This window comes from Haliotis cracherodii, unplaced genomic scaffold (genome assembly GCF_022045235.1).
Source record: "Haliotis cracherodii isolate W230 unplaced genomic scaffold, xgHalCrac1.p SCAF_5, whole genome shotgun sequence".
Taxonomy (NCBI): Eukaryota; Metazoa; Mollusca; class Gastropoda; order Lepetellida; family Haliotidae; genus Haliotis; species Haliotis cracherodii.
The window spans coordinates 16159733-16176120 of NW_027266308.1; the positions used below are offsets into that span (position 1 = coordinate 16159733).

At 39.8% G+C, this 16388-nt stretch overlaps 1 protein-coding gene across 1 annotated transcript; it reads right to left on the reverse strand.

Annotated features, from left to right (window-relative positions):
* Positions 1-810: 810 nt before the first annotated feature.
* LOC139442542 (uncharacterized) lies at positions 811-16296 on the reverse strand. The gene is made up of 4 exons (XM_071223362.1): positions 16219-16296; positions 14735-15380; positions 8707-8930; positions 811-6196 (listed from the first exon to the last, which is right to left on the reverse strand). Exons 2-4 carry the CDS (start codon positions 15336-15338, stop codon positions 6047-6049), a joined length of 978 nt encoding a protein of 325 aa, XP_071079463.1. The 5' UTR covers positions 15339-15380; positions 16219-16296; the 3' UTR covers positions 811-6046.
* Between the last annotated feature and the right edge of the window lie 92 nt (positions 16297-16388).

Here is a 16388-nt window from a genome sequence, read left to right on the forward strand (position 1 = left end):
CGACTGGCCTTAGTCTAAAGAATTAAACTGGTATTAACGCTAAGATCGCTTTCCGAAACAGGATCTGGGTCTTACTCTGTAACGAGGGTGGTGGCGCTGAAGTTACCGTCTGAATCCCGCAGGTACACTGCTCAACGTTACCGATGATTCAGTTGGGTTTAAACGCCGCTTTGAAGTGTTTCGGTTGTGTAAGCTTGATGTGGGAGGAAATCCCGAATTGATGCAGGTCTTGGATGTTTACCACTTTGGTGAAACCTGCGAGCACTGTGTTGTGCTTACAAACCCAGACACATAATCAGGACAACCTAGGATTCGAACCTACGACCATCAGGTTTGGACACGAAAAGGCACGCAAATTGCAGCGCCTTTCCAACTTCGCCACTCACGTGCCCAGATTGGTTCTGAATAATGGCACATGACTTGAGCATGATGTCATATACTATTCGAACACTCATTTATACATCGCAGATGTCCAGATTTCTTCAAAGTGTCATCAAGCCTGAACGATGCAACAAGAAATTCTTATACAGACGACCCCCGTATGCAACCAACTCACTTTTCACAAAGTATTTGACAGTTGGGACACGATAGATCAGCGTCAGAGACGCCACAATTGCGCCCCTTAGTCGTGCGCGGGTCCACTGGTCGTGGCTTTGAATCCCAGACTGACCCTGCTTATGATCCTTGGACTGTCATCACCAAAACATTTGGTTGGTTTCAGCAAAGTTGACTGATTACAACCTGTATAACAGTCATTCAATATAAACGACACCCCCTCCCTCACAACTGCACAAATACGACTGACATATCTTTATAGAATATTGAATTTTATTCAACAATCATAGCAGCAAAATTTTCAAAAGAAATCCAAAAATCATTTGGCAAAGCAAAAATGTTTTTATTTAATGTTTGGAATCGTCTTTTTGGTCATCGCTCCATGCGCATGAGACCTAAAATGTGATTGGATGGTTGATGTTACGTGATCATGGTGATGTCAAACAGTGAACATAAACAAAAACCTACAGGACTTTTAACGGTTTTGCGGAGTGACTACACAGGTTTTGCGGAGTGACTACACAGGTTTTGCATGGTATTGTGAACATTGTGCAAGTCATAACATTTCATTTCTTCAAACAATGTAGATGCAATATATGAGATGTCGTGTTATGGCATGAGACAGACATAAAAAAGATGGTTCAAAGTGAGGACTTAATTTTGCATCGGACACTTGTACGTCGGTTGCCGCCAAAATGGATGACCACCAACATCTTCATAATGTTGAAGGCATGGTAGCAAAGTTCTGTATTTTCACAAATTTCAGAATGAAAAGGCACTTCAAATAGCCACACATTAACAAAATACACAAACATGGGCCTATTGTTTGGGAATTCAATGTATCAAATAAAGAAAGAAAAGAACACGCGGATTTCTTTCTGAGATTTCAAAATTCACTCCCTAAAGACTACCGTGAACACAATTTCAGACCTTCGGTATAACATTCAGAGTCGAAAAGAAACATCAGAAGAAAAAAGTTATTCCTAATGCATGAGAAATAGAAATAGTATGTATAAAAATTGTGGAGAAAATGTCTTGGATTAAGTTAATTCATTTAAAGTTGGAACACAAAAAAAATCCGGTTTAAATTTGGCTCTTTTTTCAAACATAGGACTCAAATCTTCAGTAACCTGGTCGCTTTGAAAAGGAGGTCTTGGCATGAAGGTATATTATGAACTTGTGGACATACAACTGTATCAAATTTGCAAAGTACATGAAAATCTGCATATCAAAAGACAAAAGTGTGGCAAACACGTATCAACATTTCAAACTGTGTCATTGCTTTAGCAGAACATAATTCCTTCATAATAATGTTCTGGACACAATGAAAACAAGTCTGCATATTTCATTCCAAATGTGATTAAGTGCATAAAACAAAGAGAAAACCTGCAAAATTGTCAGTTTGGAACCAAGACAATAGCGGGTTTTCTTACAAAGTCGTAAGGAACATGAAATCTGAATGACTGGCAATGAGGATAGCCTCCCTTGTCAAGGTCGGGTAACTCGTGCAGTGGAAATACCGATTTGTAATGCACGCCGTGAAGTGACCAATGAAAAGAAACGAGTCAGCAATATTCCCTCTACGACATTCAAAATATTGCAAATACAATATGCAAGAACGTGGGTTTTTCAGAAATTCGGTTACAACAAAGGTACCTTTCATTTCAGCCTTATGCACAAATTTGAACAGTGTTGTAAAGGGAATATAATTAATACCTCTCGGTTAATTACGGCAAAGGTGGGATCCAATAATGAGATCTGTGAAAAATTCCTGATTTACAAATTTGACATACTTGGCGATTGTCATCGTGTATTGCTGTGAAAATCCTTTCAGTCACTATACCGCTAGATGTCACTGAAGAACTTGTTTAACCACGCCATCTATCGGAGCAAAATGGAAGCAACTCAAACACAACTTTACCAGACAAAAAAAAAGTTGTTGAATGAAAAACATAACGTTTCAATCAGATTAACGCTACCGAAAAACTCAGATCAACAGGCTATCACTACTGCAATAGTTTGAGATATTTCCATATTTTACTTCATAGCTGAATATTTTACCCTTCTTATCAACAGAAATTCAAATTATATATCCAGGTGTTATAATATATATAACGACTTAATTTAAAAAGTAAATGTGACAAAACAATCCAAAACACGAGTAATAAGCCTAACAAGCACAACAGATTATTGAAAACAAAAGAGAAAGATATAAGTGTTGAAGGGGAAAGCGGCATAACAATATAAAATGTACAGTATACGCTCTTCTACACACACATACCGCAACGCGGTATCCTTAAATATCAATGAGATCATTCGAAAACTTAAACTTGCTTTAGAATCGCAAGTGAAACGAACCATACACAAAGGAAACAACTCTGTACATGGCCAACTCTACAGTATTCTGTACAAACTGTGGCCGGTGGACACTGTAGGGAGCTTCAGCAACATTATTTGTTGGTAGTATGCAACAATGATGGAGTCACGTGATTACAGGCAACAGTTGCTGTAAAACCGAAGATGGTTAAAAAGACCTTGTTCTCAAGATGTAAAAAAACTTGAACGAATATTTAATTTGACTTTTGAATGCAATTGGGTTTCTCAATTACACCGAAGAACAAGATATCCAATATCGAAAGAAGCATTCGATACAAACATTAACATGCATATTTTGAAACATTTAACCACTTCTCAATGGCCTTCAAAACCCGTTTTACCAAAACTGAAATTATCATATACAGTAACCAAACCAGACAGTTTATTCGGTTTAATCAGTGTCCATTATTGAAAGGTGATATTCAAAACCAAATCCCCATAGTGTCTCATAAGTAAGGCACTTCAAAAGTCTCACAACAAACTGTGAACAGCTCTTGGCCACCTCAGGTGCCACAGAAACCCTTCCGAGTAAAAAGAAAATAACTTCCACTTTTCAAAATCTTGATGGGCTGAGGAGGGATATTAACGTTTATTCATGGGGATTTGGTTGCACGAAACAAATATAGGTAATATATTAAGTTCATCATTGTTGCTATGGTGACTGGCATCTACTAACATTTGGCACATGCATTACGTAGCTAATACAAAGACACCTTGTTAATCCAAGTCTGCATTAACGAAGTACCATTGTACATGTAACCACCCAAACTACGGCTTTGATCTTTCCTCGAGATTATTGGGATAAAAAGCAAAAGGGCTTCAAAAATACATGTGTAGAAATTAACTTAAGCAAAAATTAATTCTTGTATTTGATGGAACAAAAAGTTGAAATGCAAAATAGTGACCTGAAACGCTGGAATATTACTATACAATTTGTAAATCTTGATGAAAAAATGGATCTAGCACAAACCTTAAATTCTGTATATATTAATGGAATGTTTGGAGTATGTATACGCTAAAAAGACGCTATTGAGCAATTCATCCTAGTCTACGTCATATACATAAACATTCCGAACTAACTCTCACTTATCTGGGTTTGCAGGGCATTACAGCTTTCATGTGTTACATCTCACGTGCACTTGCATCAAAACACTTACAAACTACAGAATTCGCATCACAATTATCAAAGTTTCAAAAATGTTTTTCAACCTGCGGGACATCTAAAGGGGTGGTTTTTACACAGAGATCAATATTGTTTGGTTTTGACTGGTGAATAAACACCGGTTCCAGCAAGGTCAAGATAGTCTGGATTTTCCAGGAATGAGTTATCTTTCTTTGACTAAACCATGCCGACATGACTGACAAGGTAAGTTTTCATGAATTACTATTCTGCCTTATAATTGACTGACTTGGTCCTTTAAAAATATGCTTCAGATAAGAAACATCTTTGGCTTTTTTAGCCTTTTGGCAAAAAAGCGACTTGAACCTGTCTATCATCATAGACAGCTAAACGGTACAACGAAAGATGAGTGAGTAGGGTTTAAGGCTACGTTAAACAGTATTCCAGTTATATCGCGGCATGTCAGCTTAATGTGGGAGGAAAGTCTCAACGTTTATCACTCTGCTGAAACCCACGAGCACGGGCATGGTGCTGACAAACCTGGAAACATAATCGGGGCTAACAGATTCGTATCTGGTGTGCCCACGGGACGTAACTCTGCAGAGCGAATTGCAGCGCCGTATTCCACTAGTGACTAAAGACGAGCTGCATGTATCTAAGAACAAACATATACTTCTATATGGACTGAATGCTTAAACCAATTGTGTTGAGCGTAGCATATGTTGCATTTTATGAAATAGATTAGGCTACTGTGGGCACAATGATCAAAAGCAATAATTTATCACCTAATATTTCAACCTTGGTTCCATGTGTAGGTAGTATTAAAGTTAGGCTTGGTTTGGGACTAGATGAGCACTCATTGATGTTGATGAATAAAACATAACAGATAACCAAACATGGATGGATAAGCAGTTGTATAAAATAACACATGAGCCAAGATTCATTGCATCATTACTGGGTTAAGGTTGGTTGGTTGGTTGGTTTGTTGTTTTACGCCGCACTCAGCAATATTACAGCTATATGACGGCGGTCTGTAAAATAATCGAGTCTGGACCAGAGAATCCAGTGATTGATATCATGAGCATCGATCCACGCAATTGGGATCGATGACCTGCATCAACCAAGTCAGCGAGCCTGACCACCCGATCCCATTAGTCGCCTTTTACGACAAGCATAGTCGCCTTTTATGGCAAGCATGGGTTGCTAAAGACCTATTCTACCCCGGAGTTATCGATCACAAACAAATATGTCCAAATCTTTCTCTTGTTCCACAAAGAACACCTCAATGACAATGAGTTTTGAAAGAATCGACTCATTAGCTGGTCCTCTAAACGTGAACAATATTATGCTGACAATCTCAGTAATACCATTGGAAGCCATACCTTTTGACTAGAATCTTAAAATATATTTTTTCTTTCTAGCACTCATTCGGTGATGACATGATTTCGTATGATCAATTTCCGGGAGTTTATAGTAGAAAGCCGGAAAAGTTTACCAATTTGGAAACTTCCGAATAGAAAATCTACATGAACATGAATATAATGCTTCTAGTTTCTTAATGCCCGCAACGGTCAATGGCCATGAAATGAGAAATATATGTCTAAATCAAAACAAAATCATTAACATGTGTCCAAAAATACAAAACTTGTGTCGTGAACATGCCGAGTCCTGCGCGCATCAAACTGCCAAACTATGTATTTTCAAAGTCCAAATGTATTCAACAACAAAATGGTAACGATGGTAATGAATCGAACACTTTCGGCACTATGTACATCAATGGCGGAGTCACGTGGTACCCATTTCCGGTGATGACGTAAGGGCACACTTCCGGTGTATGAGATCAGTGACAGCGCCTCGGGAAACCGCGAAAGGTACTCCATTGTATAAATCGTCAAAAAAGTTCCATACAAAAATAGTCCATTTCAATAGTCATTGCATAGCACCCCTTTCACAAAGAACCGGACAATTCCGGTTTTAAACCAGAATGCTCCGACCTCAACTGGGCCCGGACGGATCTTCCGTGTCTGTCCTTGCTTCCATGGATCCGAAGAAGAGGCTCCGTAAACTCGTCCATACGGTCATGTACGCCGGCCTTGCTCCCGGGAAAGAGGCAGCCTCGCCTTCAAAATTCTCAGCAACCGGATACTGTAAAACGGAAGCAGGAGTTTTAGTTTAATGTTAACACTTGAATCTCAGAATCTCTACGTGTATTGGTGTTGGTGCTCCTATGGGCTATTTTAATTGCTCTTGCTTGAGTTAGTATGGTTTCACACCACTTTCTAGCATGTTCCAACAATGCCACGTTAGAGGACGCTAGAAGTTAATTTTACACATTGTACCATGCATGTGGGGAATTGAACCCGATAGACAAATTAGGACACTTCTTCGATTCAATTTCTAACCCGTGTCACAAATCCATCACGACCTTAAGACTATCGGAGTGGAAACATAAGACCTACGACAGTCGTAACGCTACGGTCGAATTTTCAGTACTGATCCGGGAGTGCTACTCGTGTTTGATAATATATCCCCGTACTGAATAGAAAGTAGATTTCTGATTAGTCACCAAAACTCAACATACAAAACAATACCTCAGCCTGGTTAACATGGCAGTGTAGCGCCAGCGCAGCATACCCAGGTAACCAGGCTGAACAAAACCTAAATATTACCGTCACTATTTTGAATAAACTTTCTGTTTTACACGCAGAGTACATTACGAGCACTGTGATAATACTGATACAAAGCTAAATACTGACACATAAATCTTTCGGTTTGTGCGTGACTTGTTTCGTTCGGGCACGGTAGCAGGAAAAAGTTACTCAGTGCAAACTTATTAAAGTTTCTGACGATGAGATCAGTCATTTCCTGTCCAATTTGTTAGGCGTATGTATTGGTCAAGGGAGTGTCAAGGGGCTAAGAGAGCATAGGGATTTAGAGATAAATATGCTACGATACCCGGCCTCAAGTGATCTTTTCTAAAAAAATAAGATGATATTTTTTAATTTGTCATCCTGCATATCTAGCGCCATAAATATATGGTAATTACAACAGTGCGTCGCTTCAATTAGTGTACAAGAGGGAAAGCCATTGATTGTGTAAATTGTACACAGAAATATACTTTGTTGATAGGCTAATGACACATTGTTTAGAATGAAACTATCTTCCCATCTTTACGGACGACTGATATATGTATACAGGTAGGTCCTCAAAAACATCGGACATAATATAGAGGTATTTAACTATTCGTTATCACTCTATCACTGTGAATTTAAAAAATCGAAGGTCCAACAAAAAAAGGGACCTATTAGAGAATTAGATTTCTTTGATATATTCTGCTATGGCCATCGTTGATCAATGTTTCAAGTAAGTCTCTGTTCATAGATCCCCTCTTTGCGCCACACTGTGCCACTAGTGGACCGAACACGATGAGGATGCTAAACAGGGAGAAAAGTGGCATCGCAATTCACTGCGCAGAGTTGCGCCCCTTAGCCCCACTGATAATCGTTTGAATCACACATTCGCCCGAATAACGGACATTGTCAACTAGTACGGTGGCAATAAAGGTGTAAATGAGGCAGTACAGTTATCCTCCGTTAATACAGATACCCAGCATTCCAGACAATTACTGATTGGAACGCATAAATAACACAATGTGTCTTTTTTCTGTACCCATGATTCGAAATTTTGGAAATTTGTAAATCCAGACAATTTCACAGAGAATGCTACAGATTAACGAGGTTAGATCATGCGTACACTCCACATTCAGTTTTCCCAAGCTCAAAGTGATAAACTAACTTATACACTAAGAACTGAAGGATAACCTCTGTTCTCGACCTGGCTGCAGCAGTGTTAATTCGCGTACTCCAATGTAACGTGCCTCTTCTGGCCAAGGATTGGTTTGGTGATCACGTTGTAAATAAACTGTCACGCATTCTCTCTTTGAACAGATACCAACAGGCGAGGGACTGTGGACTGAATCACGTACAGGGTGTTGTTCTAATTATTTCCGCACTGACATAAATAGATGTGTATGGGCTTAAGGAAACTGTGGAAAGGACGTTCTCGACGCACGAGTGGTATCACAACTATAACTGGCCACGTGTACACTGAGAAGTTCCGAATTATTACCGGTTGACACATATCCGCACACCGAGTCCAAAGTTCCACGTGTAAGATGATGAAGAATGATGTTATCATTACCCTAGTTTACACAATCTATTTGCAGCTACATGTAGCATAACCGTATATGAAACTCCGATCGTATAAACAACTATTAACCATAATAACATGCAGGGGTGGGTTGGTGAGTGAGACTGGATGTTTTGTAAGAGCCGAAAGAAAAGCAAACCTAAAAAACATCAATGTGTTTTTGTGGCAGATATTTTTTCGAATTTATTTAACAGTCGGAAACATTTATTTTTTTCAAGCATTTTCTGGGACAATTTATTTTTTTCTACAAAATTGCATCCCCCCTTCCTCTCTGTATTCAGGAAGAACTCTTTGTGATATATAATACCACGCCATGACAGATTAACTATAGAAATATCGGGTGGTACTTTTGTAGTAGCATAAGTCGGGAAAAGTCTCCAATACCTGGGTCATAACGCCCACACAATCAAACTAAGACAATTTAGAAGCAGACAAAATGTGCTTACCAATCGCCTCCTCGATCCGTGGGTGGAGTTGAACTCGTCACTTATGCGGCGGAGTTCTCTCCCCATTTCAATTTCACGCTGTTGTCTGAGGGCTTGGACGTCTGGGAGGGACACAGAGCGATCCCGGGGGGTGGGGACAATGTCTGGCAGTGGGGCGTTGTCAGATTCAGCCTCCTGGGGGTCCTCACCCTCTGAATAGTACCGCTGTCGCCTGTGAACTGGACCTGCAAAGGGAAATAACTCTCATCAGTCATCTAAGTTCAAACTGGGCGTAAAAGTCCTGCTGGCCCGCGTAGCCATTAAACTATAACACTACCACCGGATTTCAAACGATGCACGATATTCTAAACAGTCTTCATATTGATTATGTTTACAAATTAAAAAAATGACGTGCGAGGAACCTTTAATTGTTACCAAGTGTGAATCAGTGATAGGTAATTATACTCGAAAACACCTGCAATCTCCATGATCAAATTCATACTGGGTGAACATTGACTGAAGAACGGAGAACTGTTTGGAAAATCTGCCTCAAACCCTCAGAAACCAACTACTACCTGACAACACCAACATAAGACCCCAGATGCTGATGTCACCTGTAATCGACTGATATGGGTCTATTGTAAATATGTTCGGTTCGGGGTATTTTCATGTCACGCCCATAACTTGCATAACGTACATGTGTACTGATAAACACTATATATAAACCCATGTCAATTACCGGGAACTCGTACAAAACCTAAAACTCTAAAACTTCGTTAATCCGAACTCGGATACTGTGTGACTACGGATAAGGCGACATTCGAGGTCCCCAGGAAGTGGAGTTACCGATATTTTCGTACACATTCTCCTAGTTAGACTTAGCCCTTAGCCCTAAACATTTACGCAATGCGCAGTGCATTACACGAATTGAAAGATATTCTTGTGCGTTGTAATATACCCTAAATATAGTTCTACGGGACAATGAACCACGCGTGCTGTATTGTGACATAGATTTGCTGGATCTATTACATATACACGAACACAATGCCGTAGTTTGATCGAAGAAGAGATAGACTAGCTACAATATATTTACGGAACGTATTTACGCTTCTGTGCTTGATAGCAATATACAGTAACTATTTTTATTTTCATTTTATCCTGGCTAGGCCGATGAACAGTAATTTCTGTCTCTGGTGCTTTTATATATGGGTCGTCAGCTTTAACCTTTTGAAAATCTATGACGCTAAACATGTTTGTGTCAGTCAGCGCGTTGCTCTTTCAGGACCCCGGTGCCATTGAGAGGTGGTCGGATAGCCTAGTCAGTTTGTCCTTCTAGCTGGTGATATGGGTTACGATTCCCGGAATAATTCCCACATGCATATACACCTTTTAAACTATTGTAAATCCGAAAAGATGATACCTTGTGAATGCAGAGGCCCTCGTACCACACTGTAATCGCACCGATAACCCTGGTAGTCCGGACGGTCAAAGCAAAATAGTCCGGATTGACAAAGGTACGTACTGGTACAGAGCCCCGCCCCTTTTGATGTATGAGTCCGCTCCTGACAATAGTTGTCCGGAAAAAGGGGGCTCCGGACTGACAAGGGTTAAGTCTAGGCGTAATTAGGTTTAATGCCATGTAACAGTATGCGTGTCACGCGATTGATGGATGAAATATGAATGCTATACTGCCGATCAAAACCCATGAAATCGAAGTATAACATGTGAAATAGCTGTTGACCTTTAAAAACACCTCGCATCGTCATTATTTACTTAAGTGAATTGACAAATTGTTTAATATCACAAATCAGTAGACACTTGACGCTTTAATTGCACATTTAAAAGAAAGATATTACTAAAAGAATTTCCCTTCTTTAATGGAAGCGTAAGGGCGCATTGCATTTCAAGCGATTTACTATGAACACCGTGTTAATCTAACTCAAAACACTCAATTTTCAAGCGGAGCACGTGAAAGAATACGGTATCATCAAACCTTATTAGATGAATAAATGATGATCATGCACGTGCAGGTGGGTGATAACATCAAGCCAAAACGGTATATTTAATGAGATATTTAAATCATACACGCAATTGTCAAATGAACCCCACAACAATAAATTAATAGTTCTACAGTTTTATATTCTTTGAAATTCGAGTTTTAAGTCATCTGAAATATATATAACTGTACGTGATGACATTTTACATTACAGTGAAAGAGAAAATCGCTTAAATAGGAAGTTACTGAGTAATGGTATATCTTATTTAAAAAAATATATTTCTTAACTCAATTGTACATACTTAGGGCTGTGTCTTTGGCCTAAGAATATCTGCCCTCTCTTTGTGATGGTATGTCACAAAAATAAACTGAAGTTTATTTGTGACTTTTATTAATAAATTATTCGAAGAAAATCGACTATACCATTCCCCTGTTCCTGGTATTTTGAGCACCAACCAACATATATACAATTACAAATGCTTTCTAAACACGGCACTCTATTCATAACAGAAGTATTTATTCACCAGCATTTGAATCAAATTCATTGCATTTGAGCAACCATAACCATACCATTCTAAGTATATGCAAAAGATCGACTGTGTGTTTACAACCGTACAGCTCTAGGTTACTACGTTCTCACGCCATGCCACGAGAGCTCCTAACAGAGCACCAGCTGTTTCGGAGCTCCACACGCGACGGCAATGTATATCTTTCTGCCACAATTTCTTTTCAAAACAGTCATTATGGCACGTTGTACAAGTTTGATTACATTTGGAGTAAATTCAGTTCCATTAGCCCTTGAGCCGAGAATGAAACCATTTCACATTCATAATATACTTGTAAAACGGTTATGTTAACATTGCCAGTCAGATAATGTGTGCATACTACTGGTTTATTACCGGGATGACCAAGTGCATATCACCCGCAGTCAGCAGAGCGAAGTATTGTCAAATGTAAAACTATATTCCAAAAATAACTATTGTGTAACTATACAGTTACAATAAACAAAGAAGACTAGTGACGAATAATAACGAAACCATGAGGACAGCAAACAAATTGTTCATAATTGAAAACGTTTTAAGTTCGTCGAGCTTTTACTCCACACACAGCACGCAATGACTCCAAACCATTCTGCATCGTCTTCCTGACTACCCGTGCTGCGTGGAGCTGTTATCTGTGCATCGTTAGAACAAATGTCATGGATGAAATGTCAACTGAACAAAATGTGGAAATAAACATCAGTTAGAAGACATTTCAAGGCCAGGCGAACTGCGGGGACAACCAGGAGGCAGACGCGCGCATGCACAACTCGCCTATGGCGCGCTTGCAGACTGAGGCTATATTTAGCGCTGACGAGGCGAACCTATATGGACCGTGACCCAACGAGCGAGGGTTGGGTCACCGCCATCCAAAACACGGGCGTGGCCTAATTTGGCGGTGACAAATTTTGTTCGAGCTGTTATTCTCGCTGCTGGTTGTTAAACAGTGAGTTTTGCACAATCACATTATCCACCTCCCGTCCTGTAATTGTTTGTACAATTAAAATTATACACCAGGATATCTGCGCACAATGTAAGGCGGATATTAAAATATTGAAACGAACATGTTGACGGAGAGAAGTTTAATCTGCCCTAATCTAAGTTCACGACTTGACAAATCAATGCCTGTGTTTATCAAAGGCCTGTCCTACCATGGATCGAATGGCGATAAAGAGGGTGGTCTATAAATATATCTTACTTCTTATCAGTAAGACTTGTCGTCAACATTTACATAAGCTATGATAGGGCATCAGAGATTTCAAGGCGTGACTGACCGACAACACTACATACACGACAACATTTAATTGTGTCAAAACACTTCATTGCGTGGACAGAAAAGTGTTTGGCACTGGGCCAGTGAGACACGTGATGTCCGCCACGTGCTACGTAGAATAATAAGACATATATTAACTCATATAGTCATAATGAACCATTGAAAGTTAGTATTTGTATTAACGATGAATTCACAATTTTAACCTAAATAACCTAATAAAGGTTCAAGTCTAACGATTTGATTCGATGTTAGAAAATTCCGCTTTTGTCATTATCCTATTGACAATTTAATTGAAACTACATCCTAAAGAGTCACTTATTGAAGTTTAAAGACAAAAACTCTGTATACTGTTTCAAAACGATCAGCCATGTGTTTGTATGTTTCTGGTTGTTTTCATAACCTTCACCACGCACTTATTGAGTACAATCCGAACCAGGGGGCCTATATTTGACAACTGATTCTTTTACAGAAACAAATAAAAACCACAGTGTGATGTAAACACGTTAATCAGCCTTCAGTAACAATAAGGGAATTATATGTGTAATTATCTCTACTTGCCATGATTACTACAAATAATTAACATTGATAGTATTGAAAAGTTATGTGCGACTCTGTATCGCTCTTTCTCAAAGGAAACAATGAAACTCATTTAACCTATTGCAATCTGGTGTTTGTGTAAACACTTGACATACACATAATGTAGCATCCTGATATTTGTTATTTGTTTACATCAGTTAATACGATCGGACTACTTTAATACACGCGAATCACCCAAAGAGTATCGGAAACCGGAATCACTTAAACGATAGAACTCTAAAAGTCGTTTCCTTTCATTGTGTAATGGCCGATTTAGCGCAGCCATTTTCTGCACGTTATCTCTCCGATTGTGGACAATACGCATTTCATGTACCCTAATTTTGAACAACGTCGCGTGGAGCTCAGCTTTCCCTATGTATGTGATCCCAGTTGTTAAACACACGATAAAAATAAGTTCTCTAGACACCGCCGCTAACCACAGACATTTCCGCACACGAGTCATTGACCGGAAGGCTAAAAAGTCTAGAAAGTTTCTGATATAGACTTATTGTCCATTTAGCCGACGTTCTCAGTGTTTCATCTTTCAGTTTGCTCCGTTTGCTAAATCAACATTAAATGGAAGTCAGATTAAATGTCAAAATATTAAGATTGATTATTCTGCCAACCTGTAGGAACATTGAAGGAGCAGATTGGATATAAATAGAACATGATTAATGCCATTAAGCCTGTAATTTGTCATTTTTGTATTTTTCTCCTTATTCGATGTAATTAGTCACGCTTGTTTTTAATACATACAATTTGTTCATATTCTTATTCTTATTCCAAACATTTCCGTTCAATACGATCGGGCAAGCGTTCACAGCAATAGGAAGCGCTGTCAATGGATAGAGCGAATCGAGTTGTCTCCCTTTAACAACACTTTTTCTTATCGTTTATGCATACTCCAAGAACAATGAATTACACAATACGTCTGGCTTCCCATTATCCTTCAAACACGAATAAACACTTCACACAAACTGGCCTATAAAACGCCATCCAAACCTAATCAAGTAGAGAAAATGTTACCCATATGTAGGAGTACGAGTGTCAGTATGGCTGTTTCTAAGGCTACTACTTGCCGATGGAATTCTATCTAGAAATATTGATCGCATGACACAATTTTAGCACATTAGATAATAACCCAGACAGCTTTTATGCTCGGTTTCTTTTTGTAGCCGAGCATCGCAATCTATGCGCTTAACGAAAACCTCGACAAATCTGCCAGGAGCACTTATGACGCTGGCAACCGCCTATCGCGGCTAATGTATATAGAGCAGAGATATCTAGCCCACTGGGTCAAGGTAGGCATTGCTGTATGTATATATTTATCATAACCTTGTACACGGATCAAATATATATGATTGCTACTTGCTCGCGGATCTGCCTGTTAAAGTCGCATACAAATATCATTATTCCGACCAATGTGTCGGCATGAGGTAACTATAAATATATCCGATATCGGGTATACCTATGAGGAGTACCTTTTATACTTCCCAATGCCAGATGGCGAGACTAAAGTATGTTGTAAATAACTGAAGACAATACTACCATCAAATAAAAGCGTATGAATCAGATTCTAAAAATATATCACATATCTAAAACATTAAAACGGATACTATAGGTAACAATATCTCTTATACAAGTATAAGGACAAGTATATCTTACCTTGGTCTGTCAAGGGTAAGGGTGTTTCCAGATACTGAATGAGCAGACGACAATGTTCGTGAGGAGTCTGGGTTCCGACATTCCTTCCGTGAGACCCAGGCACTCTCATAGGGATAGGCATTGAAAACGGCACTATCCTCCCGGGGACGGGTGGGGCTGGGTCGACATGTCTGAAAGCTTCGGAACGATGTCTATATATTTGCACAGATGAACTGTCTTCCTCGGGTAATTCCGATTCCTCCGGGCCAGGTGAAAACGGGCTATCGCGAAAAGCTGAGTCATTGTCTTCGTCTTCGTTCTCTAAAAGAATTGGATCGAATGGGGAACAGCCCTCTGCTGTGTCCGACTCAGATCCCCCGACCGCGCCACGTAAACCCCCTTGTTGTAATCGTCCTCTCGTGGCGACTTCAAACGTAAACTGTTGATGACCAGAATACGAAGCTGGTGAAGTGTCCGTTAGATATCCACTGTCCCTTTTTTGAGAACGAGGGGTACTGGTACTTAACGGCCCAAAACCCGCACTATGGTGTCTCTTCCTCCCATTACTCCCCGGCACAGGAAAGGTAGGATCCTCATCCATCTCGTCTTGGTTATTAAAATCCATATTCCATTTGAAATCGTCACGCTGTCTCTTGTATTTATCTCACTATAATAAAAAGGAACCAGAAAATATAGTTGAGCAGCTGTGACACCAAAAGTACTGGATATGCCAAATGTTTACAATGTGACGAAATCCATGAAAAAATTGTCAACAAAACTCATGAGTCGATCATCTGTGATGATCCTCCGATGACACGTGGTACTGTCAAAGTTTTTCAAAAAAGTTCTTGCGGCGGTAATTAACGTGTTGAAACATCGCCGTCCCAATGCAGTCTCGTTCGATCGATCTAAAGCCCTGTCTTTTAAGTCGGCCACCTAGACTAATTTAGCGTCTTACTCTCATGATATTTCCTATGACAGGTCACCCGTGCGATATCAGAGCTAGTCCGCAATCACGAGAAGCAGGAAAACCCATCCTTGATATCAGCTGGCTGACTTCCAGTGTTTTGTTAAACAAAGACTAGTAAGGCCACTAACCAATCATAACTTATGCTTACTGGTGACCAATATGTTGTGTTAACGTTGCGCAGTGACCTTTTCATTTCTTACTTAGCCTACGATGCATGGGGTGCATTCGTGCACACTATAAGTGACTTTGGTGTGTTCAGATATGCTACTCCATCTGTACTATAACAGTAGCCACCGTGGCGAAGAGCGTTATTGTTATGAATGACGCCCACGGACGCACAAGACCATCTCCAGGAACCTGTTCCAAACCAAACATAAACAAACCAACGTGACAGGCACGTTGCTCGTGTTTTCCCAGATAACCCCAACGCCACTGTGTAGCGTTGAGAGGGGTACAGAAATATTTCCTCATTAAACACAATGTCGGTTAGCTACGACTGGGAAACGGAGACAAGTCATTCATTCAGTGTACTCACCTATTGCTTCAAAGCTGAAGTCTACACGTTTTCGCGCCTGCTGTACATGTGTGAATATAAGTATTGGAATCTGTTTTGATGCATGATGTCATCATCACCTCAAAGCGAGGCTACCAATCACAGCATCCTATTTTTGCGTGCCCTGACAAGCTTCCCCACGACTCTGTTGC

What these genes read in the sequence shown, in the direction of transcription:
- LOC139442542 (XM_071223362.1), bottom strand. Translation starts at nt 15,338, where the DNA reads ATGGATTTTAATAACCAAGACGAGATGGATGAGGATCCTACCTTTCCT. An exon ending in CTTACCCTTGACAGACCAAG is followed by an intron (nt 8,931 to 14,734) that starts GTAAGATATACT and finishes TTCCCTTTGCAG; the next exon opens with GTCCAGTTCACAGGCGACAG. An exon ending in ACGGATCGAGGAGGCGATTG is followed by an intron (nt 6,197 to 8,706) that starts GTAAGCACATTT and finishes TCCGTTTTACAG; the next exon opens with TATCCGGTTGCTGAGAATTT.